Below are 22,192 nucleotides of genomic sequence, written 5' to 3'. Positions count from 1 at the left end.
AAGCAGAGGGCGTGCAGAAGGCTAGTGAGGCTCAGGCTGCGCTGTGACGCGGCGAAGTAGGGTATGTGCCAAGACCGGACTGGTCTCGCCGCGCCGCATCGTCCTGCTCACTGCGAGCTACGGATCAGTACCGAACGTATACCATTCCGAACACCATAGCAATCCAGCATTTTACGATCTCCAGATTGTTCGTTGGAACTTCCAATTCCCGTCAAGCCTTGATTCGGGTTGGACTTTACCTGCACCATTCCTCCCCGTCCCTGACCCATCGCACTCGCCAGCCGGTCCGCAATATGTCGACACTAGAGGATCTCGATGATTTGGAGCGTGATCAGAAGGAGGAGAAGAAGGATGGTGATGACAAGGACAAGAAGTCTCCCACTGACGGAGAATCTAAAGATGCCGAGATGAAAGACGCAGACGCTGGAAAGAAAGAAGAAGAAGAAGATTACATCGACACCGAGATCCTTCAATCCAGTACCAGAGACATCATCAACCGGCGGCGGTTATTGGAGAACGAATTGAAAATCTTGAAGAGCGAGTTTCAGCGGCTGAAGCATGAAGAGACCACAATGAAGGACAAAATCAAGGACAACCTAGACAAGATCGAGAACAATAGGTGAGCAAGGCTACACGACTGCGTGGAGATCTGGGTGACTAATATCTCTACGATAGACAATTACCGTACCTCGTTGGCAACGTCGTCGAACTTCTTGACCTGGATGTTGAGGCCGAAGCAGCGGAAGAGGGAGCAAACATTGATCTGGACGCCACCCGGGTCGGCAAGTCAGCAGTGATCAAGACAAGTACCCGACAAACAATATTCTTACCGCTGATCGGGTTGGTGGACCACAACAAGCTCAAACCCGCCGACCTTATCGGTGTCAACAAGGACTCGTACCTCGTTCTCGACACTCTTCCTGCCGAATATGACTCAAGAGTCAAGGCTATGGAAGTCGATGAAAAGCCCACTGAGAAGTACACGGATGTTGGTGGTCTCGACAAACAAATCGAGGAACTTGTCGAAGCAGTGGTATGGCCCATGAAGGAGGCAGAGAGATTCAAGAAAATTGGTATCAAGGCTCCAAAGGGTATGTTGCCACCTGCGTAGGTACGCCAATATGCTTACCAACGTCGTTAGGTGCTTTGATGTATGGCCCTCCGGGAACTGGCAAGACTCTCCTTGCTCGTGCGTGCGCAGCTCAAACGAACGCCACTTTCCTTAAGCTCGCCGGTCCCCAGCTTGTCCAAATGTTTATTGGTGATGGTGCCAAACTTGTTCGAGATTGCTTCGCGTTAGCCAAGGAGAAGGCGCCATCAATCATCTTCATCGACGAACTCGACGCCGTTGGCACGAAGCGTTTCGATTCAGAAAAGAGCGGTGACCGAGAAGTCCAGCGAACCATGTTGGAATTGCTCAACCAGCTGGACGGTTTCGCTTCGGACGAAAGAATCAAGGTTCTGGCTGCCACCAACAGAGTTGACGTGCTCGACCCTGCCTTACTCCGCTCTGGTCGACTAGACAGGAAGATTGAATTCCCGCTTCCCAATGAGGAGTCGCGTGCGCAGATCCTTCGTATCCATTCCAGGAAGATGACCGTGGATGAGGGCAACATCAACTGGAACGAACTTGCCAGATCTACCGACGAAATGGGAGGAGCCCAGTTGAAAGCTGTTTGCGTCGAAGCTGGTATGATCGCTCTTCGAAAAGGACAAAGCAAGCTGGTCCACGAAAACTATGTGGACGCGATCGCCGAGGTCATGGCGAAGAAGAAGGATACGTGAGTATACCCGTCACCGGGATCTGATAGCAAGAAGCTAACGTCTTACAGTGTCAACTTCTACGCATAGCCGCACCCGCAAGTTAGCATGCAAGCTTTCCAGATTGGCCAGATACTGGCATGTACAGATTAGCGAATCATGGTACGGTGATGGGATAGAAAGTCATCGCCACAAGACTATCAGCCATGGCGATGCCCATAAAATCTTGGATGGGCCAAATATGGTAGCAGCAGTTTATCCTGCCATGTAACTTTGAAGGCCAGCATATAAGATAGCTGGCTCAGGTATCCAATCGCTTGACTTCCGTCAGCAATGCGTAGATCTGTCGCCTGCTCGCGTGTTTTCTGACCCTGGTTAGGTTGCTTTTACTACGTATCAAGCCCGAAGCGACTGTTGGAGCAATCGCCTGTTTGCAGCCACACGATCTCAAAATGTTGGTAGGGGCAAGGGTTCTTTCTGCATGCTAGAACAAGGTTGGTATTGTCAATCGTGGTCGATGGTCGAGAAACGTCCGTCTTTATTGGCCATGGCTAAACGCCACAGGAGCCGCAGTGCCACTTCCAAGTCTTTGCTATGCTCTTTCCAACTCTTCAGATACTGCCCTTCTCAACACGTCTAGTCCTGGCGAGAACCATGTCTAGCTGGCGTCTAGGCCGTCGTTCGTGGTCTGCGTCCGCTGATGACCCCTGCAGGTCTTCCCTTATCAACTTCGGTTCCACAATGTGAGCTTACACAAACTCTCTCCCGCTCCCTTTAATGCAAGAGCCAGCGAGCGAGGGGCGTGTTTCGAGGTCATTGAACCATTCAATGGCAAATGTGTCTCTTCTTCAACTATCTCGATAATATTTCAGAGACAACGAAGTGGAATTCAATTGGCAATGATCTGATCAAATAATCTGCTCCAGACTGTCACGTCCTGTGACCTTTCCCGGGAAACATGGGGCTTCGCACAGTATCTTCTTACCAAGATCAACAGGCTCAACCTTTCTTCTCTGCTGGAGTGACTCAGCCTCCGCTGCTACGTCATGTCGCCAGCTTGAACGGAAGAATTGGAACGAACGCCAGTCGAATACAATCCCTACCTGCTAAGGTCCCGTCGGAGGGTCCAGGAGAAAGGTTCAATGCAGCTCTCGCCACCGTGAGGACTAGGCGCCGTTGGAGGCGGTTACCTGCCTCAATATTTGAACTTGTGCTGCAACAGCTCAGAGAACTACATGTCATTTCAGGATCGTCTTCGTGTACAACCTGCTACATTAGGGACCTCTGTTCTTTGCAGCTGACATGCAAGGCATGGTTCTCGGATGCTCAGAGGATACTGTAGTTTTCTCTCTCGACTCACGTAACATATCGGATGCTAAAGGACGCAGGTATACGAATATCGAAATTGTGGGACAAGACGATCCTCGCATGCTACGGAAATGGAGACTATCTCGAGGCGCGCGACTTGTTCGCCTCAGAACAACCCTGCGGTCAAAGCCTCTGATTGCGGCCCTCGTCAAGACCTTGCACGTACCAGATCCTCACATCTCTTTGTACCTTCCTAACGACAATCCGAATCCTGAGTATGACGCCTACCTCTGCACATTGGCGTCTGTGGTCATGGCCTGCCCCAATCTCGAAGCGTTTACAGGCTTCACGTCCTTCTATAACCACACATTCGATCGACTATCACACGCACTCTCGACGAGAGCAAAGCTCCGAGAACATGCCTGGGTCATTGCAGAGAATGACGAGGTCAGAGAACGGAGTCAGAAACAGCTATCTCCAGGGCTGCTGGACGGACACCAGACCTTCCAATTCATGTTGTACCATGAGCGCTGGAATTTGCTTGAAACTCTGGGGCTTTGCTCGCCTGGAAGTCTCGGCGTCATCGAGCATCAGCTCTTTGTGGACGTCCTCAATGGGTTACCTTCACTGAAGAATCTTTGCGTCTCCTCGTTCGATGCAGATGATTTCCATGACAGGACACTCCTTTCCTTTCCGCCGCTCACCTCGTTGAGACTAGAGGAATGCGCAGGAATTACAGATGCCGGACTCACTCGATGGGCGGCGAGCCCCAGAGCTGCCAGGATCGAACGGCTTGCATTGGTACACCAGAATATTTCAAGCTTGCTTACACTGGCCAAGGTACTTACCAGCCTTGATCGGTTGAGAAAGCTCACTATTGTCCAGACGGACACGGCACTATCAGTGCCAGCCAAATTGGGCTCAGTTGTCTTCCAACCGATCATGGCTTCAAAGTCGCTGAAATTCCTCCACTGGGATATCCTTTGCGACCAACGGCAATTGCCGGGAGAGGCAAACCAGAGCATCGATGAATCTTCTCACTGCTTTGCTTCTCGCTTGAACGGGGACCCCAATCTCACACCGAATGACCACTTAGCACTATCAATATCTCACAACGGCTTCCCGGCATTGACAAAGCTCCGAGCACCGCGCGATGCATCGCCCAATGGAATTCTTCAGTCTGTCTGTCGGCTAGTGTTGGATGATCCAGACGCTACTTCACACAGCCTTTCGATGTCACAACAGATCACGGAGGATCCGTGCTCCAATTCCCTTCAACTGGCAAGGCTTCGAGCCAGAGCTATCGCCGGGCGATCTTCAGAGCAAAGGAATGTAGCCGAGCTTCATTCGACTAGCATTCTGCTGCGTGCTAACCCTGACAATAAGCATGAGGCCATGCCACAAACAGAAAGCGAAAACTCACTTGGCTCACTAAACACTATCCAGTCTTTCTTAACGGATAAGAGCACAAATACTGATGCTACAGAGCCGCTGCGTCTTCTCAGTCCAGTGTCTCCTCTTTCAGAACAGGATCTGGCCTACATGTCAGGGGGAGATTCAGACAAAGAAGTAGTGCGAAGAAGAGAATCCGGTGATGGAAGCGGGATATTGGCTTCAAGGCGTGACAGTATCTGCCAGTGCGAGTCCAATCCAGGGAGTATTTGTGTTTGCGGCCCGCAGACTCGGCCACATCTCGATCATAGCGGACCTCCTACACCACCGCCGAGGAGCCACCTCAGGACCAGATTTGGTTCCTTGAATCGACCTCCGCAACCACCCGAGGAACTGTCCTCCGCTGCATCAGCGGAGCCTGCGAGTGGAGCGCGACGTCGTTCCCAGTCCTCAAGCGCTGCGGCATCAACGATTAAGCCAAGGCACCCTATGTTCTATCTCGAGCCAGATGTGGTAGGCCATGACGAAAACGGTGGCCTGGTCGGGTGGGCCGAGCTTCTTGGAATCCGCGAGAAGGCAAAGAAGGGCTGTCACTGTACTGAAACAACGCATGAACGCGACGCCGCACAAGGAGAGGAAGGTGTTCAGGATATGTGTACAGGAAGCTGGAATCCGTGGCTAAAGGACAACAGCACAGGCAGTGGTGACCTTGTCGTAGTCGATGGAACCCCAATTTCCACCTCCGGGGTGGCGAGCTTAGGACAAAAGTGGAAGCTGAAGTCAAAGGGGAAGTCAGCTTCGAGTTTGTCTTTCTCTTCCGATCTGAAAGCTGAATTGCAACAGAGACAATATAACAGACGGAGACATGTCGCTCGGCCAAAAGGGGGACGAGGCGGGTGTATTCAACTTGGTGACTTCTTCTGACTTGGATTATAGTCTGGACTTTGGTCTATCTATGTCGGATTCCAGCCCGGCAGTTTATCACATGTCGGGACGCAGTCTGCGATGACCGGGAATAATTAAGGCATCATGTACATCCATCAGCCCTGCATATTTTCAATCCTCCCAAACTCGGCCATGGTATACTCGTACACCTCGTGCCCGGCATTCATTCCCCTCAGCTTGGGGAGGTCCGCATTGCCTCCACCACCGATGACACTTGAATCAGCATTGACCGTGTACACACCACTGCCCTGAATTCCATCACTCCCCTGTTGAATCAGGGTTCCCTCCGCGCTCGTTCCAGGCGGTAGTCGTCGGAAGCGTCCATTCGTCGCAGCGAACAGGACCCTCTCACCGGCCTCACTGGAGCTGTAGGCTACCATGCTCATGATCGGCTTGGCGACATACTCCCATAGAAAGCGCACCCAGACGCTTGACCCTTGCACCTTGAGCCCCGTGCCAGCGACCAGTCCGGGAAACAGGTGGATGAAGACGATCTTCTCGTTGCCCGGCCGCTTGGACAACTCCTCGAGAAATAACGTGTTCATAGATCCCGCGGCGCCGGCGGCGTATAGCGGGCCATATGTACCCGGCCTTGTCATACCGAGGTCCGAGAGGTCGAGCGGGCCTTCCTTGCCGCCGCCTAGGATGCTGAGGACTCTCGGTGATGGGCTGCGGCGGAGTAAGGGGAGGAGCGTGACGAGAATGCGCATGCGAGAATGGTACCGGATCGACGTGATGCGATCGAGACCTTCGGGAGAGAAGTCTGGCGTGGGATTGAATGACAGGAAGCCCTGGGACATGATGAGGATGTCGAGCCGTGGAGTTTGCGAGGCGATTCGTTCGGCGGCATGTTGGGCGTCGCGCACGAGTGTGAGGTCGTCCGCGACGATGGGGTGCAGTGTGGCGGAGGGGTTGAGAGGTTGGACTTGCGTGATAAGGGAGGTCAGACGTGATGAGTCCCGCCCAACGAGGTAGATGGTGGGCGAGGACGTGTGTTTGAGGAGTGCGTGTAGAGTGGAAAGGCCGATGCCCGATGTGCAGCCGACCAGTGCGACGATGGGGCCGGAGCCAGGGGTGTGGAGGGAGGTGTTGTTGAGGAGTATGTCCGAGCGGGAAACCATGGTTGTGAGTGTGGGTTGGTCTGTTGTCAGTGGGACTGGAGTGTTACTAATACGTCCAGCAGGTGTTGGGTGGGTGTTAAGGACTGGAGTGAGATGGATGAGCGCGCCTGTCCAGACGATAGGTTCAATATACGAATCGTTTCCCTGGTAGAGACTGTTGATCTCGAAGTCGCTGCTCGTTGCGCGTGCGGTAGTGCAGTAGTGACGGCCCTTGAAGGCCAGGGCCTTGCATTTATATTGACGAGGTGGCACAGGTGTGTCGATGATGTTGGGATCAGTGTCGAAGCTTACCAACCTGGCTACCGACCCAGTGAGTACCTAGGTACTCTACAGTCGGAAGTCGGAGCACTGGAGCCCGAGTGCGTCTCTGCACTTTGCGTAAGCAACCATTTTCATGCGATCGTGTAGAAGATCAGGTAGAGACTCAGGTAGTCCCAGCGGGTATCATGAGAAGCGAAGCGAGAGAGCAAACCAAGGAATGACAGATTATGTCATCCAAAGTGCCCAGGACCAGGAGTGGTACTAACTAGGCTCGCTCGCGGTCAGGAAAGGCCGAGGGACAGTCAGATTACCTAAGGTACTGGGTAAGGTAGAATATCAAAACCAAGTATCGTTGGTCATGGTTGATCATGCCGGCTACACATCGCCATATGATGAGTCTTTTCTTTTATGTCCGTTGAACATGTGCATCTAAGATGCTGGGTGAGAAACGCGTGTTGCTTCTGATGCCGGAACCTGAGTGGGATCAAAAACTCTTGGTCTGACTGATAGTATTTTTGGACGTTCTGGTGAGAGGATCGTGGGACACATGGAGAAATCTTGCTGGTGACCAATCAGCGTTATTGGAAGATTTGCGTCAGACTTGATTGAATTCTCCCGCACAATGAGCTTCAGGTCATCATCAGTTAACACAACTTTTCTCGACTATCATCAAGTTGCATCGTCGACTTTCTCTCGAAACATAACAAACTCGACAAGCCTCACACTGAGTACGTCACGTCACGCCTTGAGACTCCTGCACTCGCTCGTTCCAAGCATCGCCGCCGCTCCAAGTTGTGACATCTACCACATCCTCGCCCACGTTCTTTTGAAAGTGTTCATCTTAGCGAGCCTTCTCTTCTCATTTTCCACAATCCCACCATCTTCCCAGATTCGACAATCGGCATCGATCTCGGCTTTGCCACTGTATATGTCACACGTCTTCGGATCCACGAGCTTCGTCCGCTTGAAGATCTTCCAGGCGAAGAAACAGACGAGACCGAATGCCAGCCCAAAGTAGGATGTGACGAAGCCCTCGGTGCTGAATGGCACAAAGGTGTCAAACCCGATGAAGATCATCGTCAACCAGCCAATGACAAGCGCGAAGTAAGCCGAGTACGGAGCAAAGGGTGATTTGTACGGCAGATTGTTGCGGTCAACACCCTGCGCCTTGAGTGCCCGGAACCAGCCGAGGAACGTCCACAGCATGCCGGTGTACGTGAGGATCAAGGCACAAGTCGTCAGCGAGACGAACCAATAGAATACCGTGACGGACGAGTCCGAAGCGACCAAGAAGGTGATGCAACTGATCAGACTGACCATCGAGACCGCGTAGATCGGAACACCACTTTTGGTGCATTTCATGAAGATCTTTGGCGCCTGACCGTCCCGGGCAAGGGAGTATAAGGTACGGCTGCTGGAGTAGAGGTAAGCGTTACCGCAGGACCAGCCGGACAGAAGGATGAGGAAATTGATGAAGCCCGGAAGACCGTGGATGCCTAGGTTTTCAATGCCAATGACCCAGGGCGATGCCGCTGCACCTGCTGCACCGCTCTCAATGGCGCCCAACAGACGGGTGTCGCGAGAAGAGCAGAGAATTCCGACACAGAAGACTCCAAGCACATAAAAGCCCACGAGTCGATAGAAGACGAGACGAGCGACCCGAGGGATGGTCCGTCGAGGGTTTTGGATCTCTCCCGCGGCCAACTGTTTGTGTGTTGTCAGCACTGAAGAAAGCTTTGTCGGTAAACCCGGTAAGTATCCCAAAGGTCCAGCAGGTAGCACTTACTGATATCAAGTCCGGTCCTGCCACTGTAAAGGCGGCGTATCTGACAACAGACCACCAGCCCAGAAATCGTCCGGTCGTGCCGGTCGTATAGTACGGATGCATGGCGAGTCCACGCTTCCAGTAGCGAAACCCGTATGCCTCCCCAGTTGGATTTCCCCCGACCATGGTAATAAAAGTGAGCAAACACAATCCGATCAACAGCAGAATTTTGGTCGAGGCCATGAAGAATTCGGATTCACCGTACCATCTGTTTTTTGGTCAGTCTCTGTGGGCCGATCCATCCCTTACATTGCGGTTGAAGCTCACCTGACAGCGACGATGTTCAACAAGAAGCAAACCACCATACACATCGCCACCCAGACAGCTGGGTTGACCTGGTCTGTTGGTGTCCAGTATTGCATGACCGTGGCTACAGCCGCATACTCGGTGCAAACAAGCATCTGGCCTCCGAAGTAGTATGTCCAACCCTTGTCATACGTCAGTCCCCCGCAATGTGATGAAACCGTGTGCCGGGCCTCTTTCTTACCATGCCAAAGCCTAGCGCAGGGTCGACGTATCTGGCCGCCAGTTCAAAGATGTTGCCCCGAACAGGTAGCCAGGCGACCATCTCGGCAACACACAGATAGCATGGCCAAACGAACAGAAGACCCCAGACTAATTGGCCAACGTCAGTATCAGTATCAACACGAGCACCTGAGGGTCTTCTTGTCATAGAGCCCAAATGCATAACGGAGGACGGGAGAGAAAAGTGACTTACAAAGATAGCCAAGGAGCAGACTCAACGGTCCAGCCCTGGACAGACTGCCACCGATACCTACAAAGAGGCCTGTCCCGATACTCCCGCCTATTGCCATAACCTGGACATGGCGGGGAGTGAGACCTCTTTTGATCCGTCCGTATTCCTCATTCTCGGCGCTGGAAAGGTGTCTCTCGTATATGTCCCCTTGCTCTTGTGAACCGGTTTCGGCAACGGGGTCACCCCCAATTTCGGCCATCTTGATATCACGATCGTCGCTCATGGTGTCGACGTCCTCAGTTGAGGAGCAAGCGGGGAGTGAGAGTATGAAGTCTAGGTTGGGATGAATAGGAGACTGAGCAAGCCATAAATAACCATGTCGGACGTTGTCGTGCTGGGATGGTTCGAGGGATATATATATCTCGCACGGTGTCGGCTATGCAAAGTGCAATAGGGCAAGCAAGACTCAAGATAAGGAAATGGAAGTCTATACTGCCACGGGAGCTCACAGCGATGTCAGAGCATGTACAAGTAGCCCATGTTCCTTACCGGGAAACGACCATATCAGCTCTATGGCAGGTCAATGATCGCGGCCAAGGATTCCAGGCCCACCATAGGCATAGATAACACTCAACCCGGCCACTCTGGGAGCCGTACATTAAACAAGTTTCCAATTGAATGGTATAGTCGTCACACCGGAGAAGATAACAAGGCCGTCAACGCGCAACCAGGCGAGTCAGTCTAGGTCGTCCATTGGCAATTCATGCTTGATGCTATCTCTTTGCCCAGATCTTGGCACAGCATATGGTCCGGCTAGGCATAAACAAGGGGCGTCAGGATCAACGCCCCACCGGGAGAAAGGGAAGCAGTCAGCGAAGCACCCTGGAGGCCAGGCTTCTCACAGACCGAGTCGCAAGGCCGTCGTTGAGATACTAGTAATTGATAAAGTCAGCACTCCTTTCGAGTCCCAGGCGGTGATCAAATTACATTCGACTCATGAGCCGTCCGTCTTCCTGACGACGACAGTGGCTCCATTTGATGGCAGATTATGCCTCAGGTCTGTTCGTTCCTCAGAAAGGATGCGCCGTCCGCGCCGTTCGAGATCAGACTATATGTGTCGACAACACCGTCCACACCACTTCGTTTTCATCTCTTTGGCGGAACTGGAAAGGAGGCGGCTGGTTGATCCTTGCTCGAGCCTGCCTGCGAGTTCCCAGAGGGCCTCACAGTCTCCTGTCCATTTCCATCCACAAAACCCTCATCGGCCGCACCAACTATCCCCGTCGTTCCAGTATGGAGTCCGATAGACGTTCACGGCTTGTCCCATCAGCAACCGCGCTTGCTTTGTCGGGAAGTTCTTTGTCGGTGCATGCGGTGCACGGCGCCTATGGCGGTACACTTCCTCGAGTTCAGTGAAAGGAAACAAAGGCAAGTTCTTCACGGCTTTGCTTTCACTGCCAAAATCAACAATGCCTTTCACTGCCAACACAACAATGCCTTTTACCTTAGTCTCGCAGTCAAATTTCATGACCTCGACATGATCCAACATTCCTTCGCTCGAGGCACACAATCTGACCTTCCTGGGTAATCCGATCTCGACACTCGCTCAATATGTCCTCGTCTCAGTTCATCGATCTTTTCCGTGGCTGGCCCGCGCAGAGCCTTCTTCCCGTCTCGGTCCTCCAAGAGGCATCACGAGAGTTCCTCGCAGACGCTGACCGAGCCACTGAGGCCCTCCTCTATGGTCCAGCATCCGGTGAGACTTCTCTGAAGGAAGCTCTTACAACGTATCTGACCCAATTCTATTCTTCTCCATGGACAAAACCGTCACGTCTGACCGTCACCGCTGGCGCAAGCGCAGGCCTCGCAAACATCCTTCAAGTGTACACAGATCCCGGGTACACGAAGAATGTCATCATGGTGACTCCAACATATTTCCTTGCAGCGCGCATCTTCGAAGACAATGGTTTCGTTGGACGATTGAAGGGCGTACCGGAGGACGAGGAGGGGCTTGACATCGGCCGCTTGAGAGCGCTATTGGCTGTTGCCGAGATGGAAGGACCACCTAAGGGACCTCGTACAAAACGACCACTTGGAGGGCAGAAATTGTATCGGTACATCATTTACTGCGTGCCGACTTTCGCAAATCCTTCCGGCAAAGTCATGTCCCTGCGCCGCCGCCAACAACTCGTCGACCTTGCTCGAGTACACGATGCTTTGATCATCACAGACGATGTGTACGACATGCTCCACTGGAACCCATCGTTCCCCGGGAAGGCCGTCATGCCTCGCCTCGTGGATATCGACCACGCGTTTGATGGAGGAGTGGCTTCGCACTTCGGTCATGTCGTCAGCAACGGCACGTTCTCGAAATTGCTCGGTCCTGGTTTGCGTACAGGATGGACAGAGTCGACAGCTCAATTCGCGAGAGGTCTATCGCGGTGTGGATCTCTGAGCAGCGGGGGATCTCCTAGTCAATTTACCGCGGCGATCATTGCTGAAGCACTCACTTCTGGCAGCCTTCAAGCACACTTGGAGGACGTGCTTCTTCCATCGTACCGAGGTCGAGCTATCTCTGCCGTCAAAGCTGTGAATGAGTACCTCGTCCCGCACGGAGCCGTCCTCGATGCGGAGGATCCCGAGTTCCAGTCAGAACAGGAGGACCAGAAGGAACAGCCAGCGATCAAGGGCGGATACTTTCTGTATGTCCATCTGCCACAGGAGCTTGACGCGTCTAAGTTTGTTGCGACAGTGGCGCGAGAGGAGCACGTGAGTGTTGCAAAAGGCGAGATCTTTGAAGTGTCCAGAAACGAAAAGAAGGCCGTCTCCCATAGCCTGCGCATCTGCTTCGCTTGGGAGGAAGATGAAGATACAATCGTCGAAGGTATTAGGCGTCTGGGTTCAGTGCTGGAGAGTATGATGGCTGAAACTTAGATTTGGCAACAAGCCAGTGTAAGCCACAACAAGTACATCCACACTAAGGGTTTCGATCGTTGAGGAGATCGATATTCGAGTAACGACGGCCATTCCAGAATAAGATGTACTGCTCTTCACACAGCTAATATTCGCTGACAACTTCGCCGAAGGACCGGCACCCAGGCAGGGATTTCCTTGAGACCTTCATTATCCCTTATTGCCCAAGCCTGTTGAACGACTTTCCATAACTCTGCAATGTTTCCGATGCCGTACTGCAGCATCCCATGCCACCACTGGTACCACACCTCCCGGCAATAACCTCGTTCTGCCTCGCACGAAGCAATGAAGCCAGGCCAGGTGATTGTCGCGGAGATGTTGTGGTCGTAGCCAGCCCGTGACTTGATCTCTTCAATCTCAACAAGATGCCTCGCCACGCGGTCGATGTGCTCCCGCATTTCGGACGATCTGCAAGGAAGAATTCGTATGTGGTAGTAGACGCGGAGACCGTGCGCAAAAGCGAGGATATGATGTTTGCCCAGTTGGTGAGCGAAGTCTGTGCCCGAGCTCAGGAAGAGTTCAGCAATGGCTTCTGAGTCGATCGACCAGGACGAAAGAGTATCCGAGAGCTTTCTGCAAGCTGAAATCAATGTCGGGGGAAATGGGTCGGATGTAGCAGTGTAATAGGAGATATGGCGAGAAAGGGTATGGATTTGTTGCATGATGTTGGCCAGAGTCGGGGTAATGCCATAAGCATATTCCAGCCCATAGCCTGTGCCGGTCGTGCTGTAATGCAATTCAGGAGTGTCATAGTATTCGCCTGTCCAAGGAATCGGGGCCAATTCCAGTGAAGTGGTGCTGGCCAATGTTGAAAGAAAGGTAGAAATGGTTGTCAAACGAGCCATTTTTGGCGACGCATGCTCCTCTCTCTGTAGCTGAGTCGAAAGGCGATCCATTCCCTCGAGATGTATCCAGTACTCCGACATGGAACCCTCCATAATGTCCATGGTGACCAAAGTGAGCATTGCCGACATGATGGCCTCAAGGTGCGTAGTCGACTGGGTGGACAGGTCTAGCACGGCTTCATCTCCGATGCTTTCCAGCGGTTCTTGCAATGCCTTCTGCAGGGACTCGAATGCTTTGGCACGGAATCCTCTTGCAAGGACATCAAATCTCAGGCCACTTTCAGCATTGGTCGAGCGTAAATGGAAGGCAGAAGTGGCCAAGACGGCATAGAAGATAGCAATGTTGCTGGACGGTACTTCGGACGCTGCACAGTTCAGGCCAAACAAGACATTTGAGGCGCCAGCCATCGCCTTGGGGACGTAGATCGTGGCATATGGGTTCTCCGGATGCGGCAGAGGTGGAAGAACTTTAGCACAGACCCCGACGTAGTTGTCCATAAGCTGATGGATGACAGGATCTTGAAAGAGTTCTGGGTTCAGCTCAAACCAGGAGGAAGGGCTTTCCCCTCTTACAGATGATGTGGAAGGCTGCATTCCCGGGTTTCCAGGTGGGTATACAGCGCTCAAGGGTATTGGTCCTGCGTTGGCCTCCAGCAGTTGGGCGCTACTCATGATACTGTCGAAGTCCATGTCGCTAGCTCCTGATCTCCTGGGACGTGGTTCTGCTTCGGGATTATTTAGTGTTGGAAAGACGCTGAATGGGCCCCTGGAAATGTAGGCAAGATTCGAGTGATTGTCCTCGCAGGCGTCGATACCTGCAATCTGTTGATCCACCTCATCCAGTGTGAACGACCACGTCTTCAATCCTAAACTCGGGTCAGCATCATTCGACACGTAGAAGTAGAAGGGGGTGCCCGAGGATCACAACGCCTCGGATATGTTTAGACGTGCCTTCCAATGTCATGGCCTGGCGTTTGATCGCCGAAGGTGCAACGGTGTCGTCATCGGTTATCCAGTACAATCGCAACTCGTAGCCTTCGCAATGCAAGCCGGCTTTCAAGCATCGAGCACATTGAGGGCGAGTAGCATCGCACTTGACCTTCCTTCCTCGACAGGTCCAACACCTGCCGCAGACATCGTTTGTTAGTCCTGGAGATGGTAGAGGGAAAGGAGGCGGGAATGGATGCGGGTGAGGTCGTACCCGGAGAAAGTCTTTGTCTTGGTCTTAATCTCGCGTATTCGCTTCTTCCCTGGAGGCATGATTCATGATTTCACATTCTGGAAAGGCAGTCATTCTCAGATTCTGGGCATGTGGAGGTAGCTCGAGAACAAGGGCTGCTTCCGCGGTGCAGCAAGATAAGAAATTTTCACGGTCGAGACTGCTTGAAATTGTTCGCAGCTGTGTTGGGCAGAGTCACTGATTAGTCTGGGATGATTCGAGATCTTCGGCTTTCTTATAAAGTGTTGTTCAACGGATAAAATCCAAAACGGTGGATGTAGAAGGAGTGAATAATTGGAAGCGAAGATAAAGCCAAAGTCGAAGCCGCATCTCGAATCCACCATCGGCTCGTCGGGAAATCTTCGGACACCATTGAGTGGTGGACATTCCCAACCATGTCTCAGTATCTTAAGCAGCTTGAGGAGAAGGTATTCTGGGTCGCTTCATTGCTACTCATCTACGGGACTAATGGTACATGAAATTGGCTACCCTCGATCCGCCTGATCAAACATGAGCACCCCGAACTTGAGTCTTGCATGGGCTAGATGCGGAAACACATCTTTACCATGCGCCAACCCTCTCAGGATTATGCCTTGACCGGCTGCGAGTGTCGATTTGAGAAAGCCCTAAGCCCCTCGCATGCCGCATTATGTCGTGATAGTCGTCATCTTCATCATCCACCATAGTGGGCAGGCTTTCTTTTCGCAAGGGATATCTCCCTCTAACCATACCAGGCGGTGTCTTTCGCTTGTCGACGTCCTCGCGAACAGATTTAGGACATCTCACGGTCTTGACAGGCATGGTCTCCGGCGGGATCGGTGGGACAGGCGGTAAAGATCGATTGGGAGGCGCTTTTGTAGGAGGACCCGATGGTGACCGCAGCGAGAAGTACTTGGTTCCTTCATCCGATGAAGCACTGGTGCTGTAGTTAAGGTACGTGAATGCTCCCGTGTCGACGGATTCGCCAAAGGACAGTCGTGGGTCTACCTGACTATCATTCTGGTGCCACGTGTAAGACGACTTCTTCGGCCCATCTTGCTCGGCGGACCACCGGTCATGTTGCGAGGGCTTTGATTCGTTTCGACGGCTGGATTTGCGCCTCAATGACTGTTCGCGCGAGCGTGGGCTATCGGCCACTATTGTGTCCGACAACCCATCGAAATTAAAGGATGCAAGAGAACTTGCAGACGTGGTTACCGGAGTGGTGGCTGTACTCTTCGGAATATGGATGAAAGGTGGTTGAAGACTGAGAGGGTTTCGTGCAATTTCTTGCGATGTCGGGACCTGCTGCTGCTGTCGTTGTTCCCTTGTCAAGATGCGCAGATTGTTCGAGGCCTGGCGAAATCGCTCTGTAGATCTACTGTCACTGCGCGTCTCACGACCAGATAGGTTCTGCGAAGTCGCAACGCTGGAGCTTCGCTCATTGCCTTCCTTAAGGACTCTGCCTGTGCAATGAAGATGAGAAATACTTGCAGAGCGACGGATGTGCTCGGCTAGCTTCTCTTCCAGAGTTTCGCTTGATAATCTAGCAGCAGGATCTCTTGCCAGGCATTGTAGTGCAAGCTGTACGATTGGCCCAACTGCATGGTAAGCCTTGCTTTCATCCTTCTTCGCCTTTTTCTCTGCATCGTTCTGCAAGGACTGCGCCCATGCGAAGACTTGACCAAGGTTGGCATGAAAGCTAGCATCCGCTAAACCTCCACCACGACCAGCCATTCGGTTCTTGGAGGCACGGTGCCGAGAAAAGGCGCTGGAAGTGCGCTTACAGAGAACGGTGACAATATCCACCATCACAGCACCGAGCGAAAACATGTCAGAAGCGAACATGTCATCCTCCATAGATTGCCATGTCTGGACCACGGCACTGCGAGCCTCTGGTGCGGCGACAAACATGGGACCATTAAAGATCGAAGCGAGTTTGTTGCCATTAGATGATGTGGAAGATTGAATTGAAGGTGCCCGTTTGGGGGTTGCAGCCATCCTCTCTGGACGTGGTGTATCTTGCGTGGAAATCGAGTTGTTGTCTGTGGGTGTCTGCGGTGCACGCATACTACGCCCTCGGACCGTCGGCCGTGAGTCCGACTTTGTGGTAGCGCTCAAGCGCAGTCGTGCATAGTCGCCTCTGGAGGTAGGTTGAAAAGAATAAGTCGGAGCCACTGAACTTGATCTCCTTACACTGTTCCTGCCATCCGAAGAATTCTCCTTGTCCTTTCGGCCAATTCGTCGGCCAGTGCGTCCCCCTGATGGAAGTGATATCGCAGCTGACCCGGTGCTGCGGACAGTCACAGCCCTTTTGTATCTCTCGGGTGGACCATACTGATATGCCTCAATATCCTGCGAGCGAACTCTGTAGCAGAGTATACCGTCACCCTCCAAGGCACCAAGGCAAATATGGAAGGACTCTGTAATATGGATGTTGGATGGTCTTATAGCTCCGTGGTATTGCCCGTTGCTGTGGAGCCAATTCACGGCATTGGCGAGACAGTGAGGCCAATTGATGAACGAGTGGCGACGATGCGTCTTGGAAAGATTCGAGAAAGATTTTGGTGTGTCGGAGAGGAAGGCCTTGAGGTTCCACTCTGGGCCAGGAAGAGATAGTACATTGCAAGAGCCTTGGTGCGTGTAAGAGGCGAAAACTGAGACAATATGTTCATGGCGTAGTCTCCTGCTGGTGGCGATCTCGTTCAGGAGGTCCGCTTCAGTAGACTTTTGGTCCAAGGCAATGCGGCGGCGAAGGTATACCTCTGAGGTCTTGCCGGGTAGCCGGACTCTATCAGTGCCCTCTTGTCCGAGATAACCAACAACAGTCTTCAAGCTGGGAAGAATGACAGGTACCGTCTCCTCGTCAGCATATCTGATATGTTCGCCTTCGCCGACAACACGACTCAGAAAGCGGAATTGTGTTTTGTAGAAACGCCGGTCAAGAGAGCGATTACGTTCGTACGACAAGCGAAGGTCAGGTACAGCATGTTCAGCAATAGGTAAGTCGTCGTCGTCGTAAGAGTCGTCGACAATCCCAAAGATCTGATCGGGCACTCGCGCGGCGACCAGTATCAGGAAGAAGCGTTTGGCTCGGGTCAAGATCCAGTCGAGATAGGTATCATCCGTCAAGCCCGCGCCGAAATACAGGGGACGTTGTAGTAGTTCCTGTTCATCCGGACGCAAATGTGAATGGACATACGCCGACGTGACCGTGCCGTTCACGCATTCGTCTGTCCAGTATGCCTGGGAGGCTGGTGACATAGTCGATCGGCTCCAGACCAGTGCTTTCGTCAAGGACGAACGATGGGATGTAGGCTGACAACAAAAGTCCCATCAATCAACGGTGAGTAGTAGTAGGTGGAGCTAGCGAATCCACGACACAGCCACGTGGAACACGGGAAGGACTCATGCCTGCTACGGAGAAGGTCGAGTCATGTCAATCCAACCCATATGTGGCATCAGTCGGGCTCAATTGCAACGAGCAGAGAGCAACGGGAACTGCGGGTGTTTTTATCGACCCTGATCGAGATGGTGCTCGCCTGGCCTAGACGCGAGATGAGAGGTCTTACTGTAAGCGACGGGATCAGGAAAGGTCTCAGGGGACTAGGGATATGACAAGTGAAGTGAGAGTGATGGCGTTCTCCGGAGTGGGGGGATGGCAGGAATGAACCAGATAACAGAATATAATGGAGATGCTCTTATCTCGACCAACGAGGCCAACAGGACAAATAATATGGTTTGGACTGATCACTGCTCAACCCCTGGTGATGGTGAATCTTGGGGGATCACAATGTGGCTGCAACGACCTGTCTGTCACTTTCCAAGCCAGTTCTCGTGTCCCTACCTTGTCCTGGTGGCATTATTGTCGAGGTGAGACCACTGAGAGCTGCAGGGCAAGCCATGTGAAACGAGACTGCATGAGAAGGCTGACATGCTGATCTTTCCAACCAGGATCTCGCGTTGGCACGAGTACCAAGTGCTTGGGGCTTGATGGACTTGCAATTCGAGACTGGCAAAACGAAAGAGAAGACATGAGTATCCCAGCAGCCGTTGGAGTTGTGCGATTTCACTATTGGGCGAAATCCCGGCCTGTGAAGCCTAACGAGGATGGCTCGATGGGCGGCAGTAGCGGCAGTTTGTCGAGAAGTGAGACGCTGATTAGGTGACAAGTCTCCGTACACGAGAGTGATACGAGTAGAGACACCGAGGACACCAGCTCGGATTTGTGGGCAACAGCATTATTTGTCGAAAAATCCAACAACCCAATCTTTGTTATTTCTCTCGCCTGCACATCTGACTGGTCGAGAAACAGCCTTATCACAACCCTTCAGCCATCTACCTCATAACGGTTCGGGGAGGCCTCACTAGCCTTTAAATGCCGGTTGCCCGTACAGACCTGTGGAGCTGCATCTCGCAAAAGGAAAAAAAATGGCTACCTAGTCCAAACCACACAAAAAGTTCTCCTATTGTTATTGTTCATTTGGCCCGTCTACGGATTACAGAGTAGATGCAGGGGCGACCTGATCGGCCAGTGGCGGCTTGGATACGACCGGCTGCAAGGTGTCAGATCGCCTTTGAACCCGAGTCGCGGCGTGAACTCTGCGATGTACTGTACTGCGTACTTGCAAGACATTGCCCCTGCAGGAAATTGATTTAACCGAGATTCTCGGATCTGTAGGCGTAAGCCATCTCTGTCTCTTCGCTTCTCTTGCGGGACATCATCACCTACTGAAAACAGCAACTGCCGCTCACATTCGCGCGCCATAACATACGAGCGGTCAAGACGCTTGCCGTTTCACTCCCGCGATCTGGCCCCTTATTGTACTGCATATACGTTTTGACCGATGTAAGTTCCCGGTAGCGTTGAGCCTGTTTGATCTGGATGACTGCGTGGACTGCATTCATCTCTATATGCCTGCTTGATGGCCCATCACGTCTACACTTCTCTGCTCCCGTGGCATTCTTCGTGAGCACATGGCTTTTGCACAACTCCGCAACTGGTGGCGAGTCTGCGAGAAACGGGAGATATGGTTTGTGCTCTCGGCACCCGCCACTTGATGTGTGACAGAATCCCTGCTCATGGTCGCACAATCAACGGCCTTGAACGACATAACAAAGTAGAACTTGCTGGTCTTCTATGCCATGCCGAACATCTCTCCTGTTGGGCGAGTGTTGAAAGACTTCGTTTGCCCAGTTCTGCGTACTGCTCTTCGTTGTACTGTCGCAATTTGGAACTATTGCATTCAACAACAATTCCAAATGAAGTCGCTCCTTCAGGTCTCCAGCTCATTCCTTGGGCTCTTGTGGTCCACCACTGCATCGGCTCCTTTGACTTCTAACAAATTCGTGGACTCATCCAATGCTACAGGCACTGAGTCCGGATATTCCGTCCACGTCTGTCAAAATTTGTGATTGCTCCTTGCGGTCCGTTTGTATGATGAGGCCCGATACTAACAATGCTTCAGTGGCTGGGTACCACCATGTATCGACGTTCCTGTCCCTACGACTCATGAGGCGGGTCAAAGTCTCTTCTGGAATGTACGTCGTCCATTTTCCTTGCTCGGTGATGTCGAATGTCGCAATGTTCGTATCATGAATCTTTCAAGATACCCTCCTTGAACAACCGTTTCGGCTTGAATGGGATGAACGCATACTGATCTATACAGGCGCCGGCGCCATTAGGACCAGGACCCTTCCGGACTTACAACTATACCATTGGGAGTTGGGGCCCGAGTCAAGGATTATTCACCTTCTGGGAGGACAACGAGGGCATAACGTCGGACGTTCTCGCTTTCCCTGGAACAGGACGGGTAGATCCATACTGGGCTTCGAATGTATGGACATGGACAGCATGGTGGTTGAGTGAAACGGACAGCTTTCAGGAAGATGGTCCATGAGCAAGCGTACGGTAGTTGCAGCATCTGTCAAAAATTGCCCGAGCTCGAGCATTGGTCACGTTCTTAGAGATATCCGTCGTCGATTCCAAACTTCTAGATGCTGAGAGGCTACATGTTGAGAGGATTATCTGCAATGAAAGGCGATATTGCTCTGTCGGACCCGGCGTACGTCGAGGACATGATGAAAAATCAAATGCGCCTTTGTTGCACCAATTTGGAGGGAGAAGTTTTTGTCAGACGTGTCATTCCGTCCATATTCATCGCCTTGCTTCGACTTCACTTCTCACGCTCCATCACCTGCCAACATATCTTCTCTTCGCTGTTGACCTCTTCCAATTCGACTGAGCTCAAGCTTGGTAGAGTCGTTCACAATGTCCCAAGACCAAGACGTTGATGATGGTGCCGATGCCGCCATGCGAGAAATGATGGGATTCGACTCCTTTTCAGCTCGCCGGCCAAAGAATCAATCTGGTCAGTGAATTTTTGTTTCTTTTCGCCTTTGCACGTCCCCTCCTCTCTTTCAACAGTGAATACCTAGAGCCATAGTCGGCGCTGTACCAGATAAATGATGTACCTGGCCTAAAGTGGACCGAGGGAGAGTAAATCTCAGAGATATTGGTTCTCGGTTTCCCTTTCATTCGACCTGTTTCGGGCCAGCATGGCCGATATGTAGCCCTTCAAATGCCACTCTTTCTTTCACACTGAACACCCTTCCCTTTCCTTCTATGCTGGACCCAACTCTGTCCGCTATCCCAAACCATTTCTGACCTCGCTCCAGATACTTCAGTGCCAGCAATAGCGGCAAACCAAGCAGGAAACTCGTCAATCAAGCCAGCGTCTTCCGACAGGAGTCTCGCAACCAATCAAGCCTCATCCACTGCAACTCAACCGCATATCGACTTAGACCAAACGCCCATCTACGCGTTCACATCTCCAATCAGCAACACATACTACACCAGATCGGACCTTGACGAATGGGCACGTGGTAAAATCAACGCGAACGGTGACACGGTTTACTTCAAACCCGGCTTCGTCTCCGACGATCCCTGGGCGAGACACCGGGACAAAGATGGATACAGCATGGGCAAAGCGAAGTCGTGACTGGACGACGTCTGCAACACCAACCCAGTTTGCCGCCATGTGCACGCAAAACCCCTTTCATTGCGTGGAATCTTCTGCCTCAAGCAGGGGCTCAGGCCATGCTGCGCTCAACATTATTGGGACAACCTCCATGCACGTCGGATGGACTTTGAGCACTGCCGGAGCGAGGTATCGGGACCCCAACACGTCCAACGTGGTCACATAAGACGTTGGATCGGATCATACGCCTTGTGGACGTCAAACATAGGTCCTCCTGTCTGACCGAGGCAGGTCATGGCGACCGCTTTGAGGGCAACTTCCTCCTTATCATGGGCAATGCAACCGTCATAGGAGGACTCTTGCTCAAGAAATTCGCTGGAGGCACCGCAATGATCTTCTTCTTGACGAGAAAATTGGGGGACAGGACTCGTCAAGCTTGACATTGGTTGAACCGTCCAAGCAATGATGTCAAAGACGAGGCATTCGACCTCAGCCTCCGATTGTCCACACCTTTGGTATTCTTTCTAGGCAAATTGCAGCACTTTCCCAGTCCCTCTATGTCGGAAGGCCTTCTTGGGGCAATATTCATTTTGACGCTGTCTTTCCACGTCCGTCTCCCTCCCTTCGCCTCGCCATCCGTCACCCTTTGATTGTCATTTGCCACTACATTTGGGCTTGACACATGAAATGCAGTACGATTTCCGAGCATCCAGTGACTCTAGCCCTCCAACCCCTCTACGCATTCCTATTTCTTCACACCAACTCCGGCATGAATTCGGTTCGTACTATTTCCAACGATTCATGCCCATCGACCAACGCCGGAAGTGACAGGTCTCAAGTACAGCACCGACATCCCAGCCACGAACAAAAGGTCCCAACATGACCC

The 22,192-nt window shown here is 52.3% G+C and overlaps 8 protein-coding genes across 9 annotated transcripts; 4 read left to right on the top strand and 4 right to left on the bottom strand.

Moving 5' to 3' along the window:
* Window positions 1-137: 137 nt before the first annotated feature.
* Window positions 138-2,109, top strand: PV05_08897 (26S protease regulatory subunit 6A). Its single transcript, XM_013458440.1, has 4 exons — window positions 138-619; window positions 676-1,091; window positions 1,142-1,781; window positions 1,833-2,109. Exons 1-4 carry the CDS (start codon window positions 294-296, stop codon window positions 1,849-1,851), a joined length of 1,401 nt encoding a protein of 466 aa, XP_013313894.1. The 5' UTR covers window positions 138-293; the 3' UTR covers window positions 1,852-2,109.
* A 954-nt stretch (window positions 2,110-3,063) lies between these two features.
* PV05_08896 (uncharacterized protein) lies at window positions 3,064-5,385 on the top strand (the record flags this gene model as incomplete). The annotated part of the gene is made up of 1 exon (XM_013458439.1): window positions 3,064-5,385. The coding sequence occupies one exon, from the start codon at window positions 3,064-3,066 to the stop codon at window positions 5,383-5,385; it is 2,322 nt and encodes a 773-aa protein (XP_013313893.1).
* On the bottom strand, window positions 5,372-6,957 carry PV05_08895 (uncharacterized protein). The gene has a single exon (XM_013458438.1). It carries the CDS (start codon window positions 6,525-6,527, stop codon window positions 5,502-5,504), a length of 1,026 nt encoding a protein of 341 aa, XP_013313892.1. The 5' UTR covers window positions 6,528-6,957; the 3' UTR covers window positions 5,372-5,501.
* A 565-nt stretch (window positions 6,958-7,522) lies between these two features.
* Window positions 7,523-9,593, bottom strand: PV05_08894 (uncharacterized protein; the record flags this gene model as incomplete). The annotated part of the gene is made up of 5 exons (XM_013458437.1): window positions 7,523-8,492; window positions 8,575-8,821; window positions 8,881-9,041; window positions 9,101-9,228; window positions 9,332-9,593. The coding sequence occupies 5 exons, from the start codon at window positions 9,591-9,593 to the stop codon at window positions 7,590-7,592; spliced, it is 1,701 nt and encodes a 566-aa protein (XP_013313891.1). The 3' UTR covers window positions 7,523-7,589.
* Window positions 9,594-9,723: 130 nt separating this feature from the next.
* Window positions 9,724-14,631, bottom strand: PV05_08892. Of its 2 annotated transcripts, XM_013458434.1 has the most exons (4): window positions 14,330-14,631; window positions 14,080-14,252; window positions 10,298-13,994; window positions 9,724-10,242 (listed from the first exon to the last, which is right to left on the bottom strand). In XM_013458434.1, exons 1-3 carry the CDS (start codon window positions 14,386-14,388, stop codon window positions 12,361-12,363), a joined length of 1,866 nt encoding a protein of 621 aa, XP_013313888.1. In that variant the 5' UTR covers window positions 14,389-14,631; the 3' UTR covers window positions 9,724-10,242; window positions 10,298-12,360. The 2 variants fall into 2 exon arrangements, with proteins under 2 accessions (XP_013313888.1, XP_013313889.1); XM_013458435.1 differs by having other exon boundaries at window positions 9,724-13,994.
* Window positions 10,922-12,244, top strand: PV05_08893 (uncharacterized protein; the record flags this gene model as incomplete). Its single annotated transcript, XM_013458436.1, has 1 exon — window positions 10,922-12,244. The coding sequence occupies one exon, from the start codon at window positions 10,922-10,924 to the stop codon at window positions 12,242-12,244; it is 1,323 nt and encodes a 440-aa protein (XP_013313890.1).
* A 277-nt stretch (window positions 14,632-14,908) lies between the features above and the next one.
* Window positions 14,909-17,590, bottom strand: PV05_08891 (uncharacterized protein; the record flags this gene model as incomplete). The annotated part of the gene is made up of 1 exon (XM_013458433.1): window positions 14,909-17,590. One exon carries the CDS (start codon window positions 17,588-17,590, stop codon window positions 14,909-14,911), a length of 2,682 nt encoding a protein of 893 aa, XP_013313887.1.
* Window positions 17,591-20,533: 2,943 nt separating this feature from the next.
* Window positions 20,534-21,879, top strand: PV05_08890 (uncharacterized protein). Its single transcript, XM_013458432.1, has 2 exons — window positions 20,534-20,697; window positions 21,005-21,879. The coding sequence occupies exons 1-2, from the start codon at window positions 20,598-20,600 to the stop codon at window positions 21,325-21,327; spliced, it is 423 nt and encodes a 140-aa protein (XP_013313886.1). The 5' UTR covers window positions 20,534-20,597; the 3' UTR covers window positions 21,328-21,879.
* The last annotated feature ends 313 nt before the right edge of the window (window positions 21,880-22,192 follow it).

The sequence above is a fragment of the Exophiala xenobiotica genome, assembly GCF_000835505.1.
Source record: "Exophiala xenobiotica strain CBS 118157 unplaced genomic scaffold supercont1.5, whole genome shotgun sequence".
Taxonomy (NCBI): domain Eukaryota; kingdom Fungi; phylum Ascomycota; class Eurotiomycetes; order Chaetothyriales; family Herpotrichiellaceae; genus Exophiala; species Exophiala xenobiotica.
This window is presented reverse-complemented; position numbering and strand designations above follow the sequence as displayed.

What these genes read in the sequence shown, in the direction of transcription:
- PV05_08895 (XM_013458438.1), bottom strand. Translation starts at nt 6,527, where the DNA reads ATGGTTTCCCGCTCGGACATACTCCTCAACAACACCTCCCTCCACACC.
- PV05_08892 (XM_013458435.1), bottom strand. Translation starts at nt 14,388, where the DNA reads ATGCCTCCAGGGAAGAAGCGAATACGCGAGATTAAGACCAAGACAAAG. An exon ending in AAGACAAAGACTTTCTCCGG is followed by an intron (nt 14,253 to 14,329) that starts GTACGACCTCAC and finishes TGTCTGCGGCAG; the next exon opens with GTGTTGGACCTGTCGAGGAA. An exon ending in CCAGGCCATGACATTGGAAG is followed by an intron (nt 13,995 to 14,079) that starts GCACGTCTAAAC and finishes ACCCGAGTTTAG; the next exon opens with GATTGAAGACGTGGTCGTTC.
- PV05_08890 (XM_013458432.1), top strand. Translation starts at nt 20,598, where the DNA reads ATGTCCCAAGACCAAGACGTTGATGATGGTGCCGATGCCGCCATGCGA. An exon ending in CCGGCCAAAGAATCAATCTG is followed by an intron (nt 20,698 to 21,004) that starts GTCAGTGAATTT and finishes ACCTCGCTCCAG; the next exon opens with ATACTTCAGTGCCAGCAATA.
- PV05_08897 (XM_013458440.1), top strand. Translation starts at nt 294, where the DNA reads ATGTCGACACTAGAGGATCTCGATGATTTGGAGCGTGATCAGAAGGAG. An exon ending in GACAAGATCGAGAACAATAG is followed by an intron (nt 620 to 675) that starts GTGAGCAAGGCT and finishes TCTCTACGATAG; the next exon opens with ACAATTACCGTACCTCGTTG. An exon ending in TGGTATCAAGGCTCCAAAGG is followed by an intron (nt 1,092 to 1,141) that starts GTATGTTGCCAC and finishes CAACGTCGTTAG; the next exon opens with GTGCTTTGATGTATGGCCCT.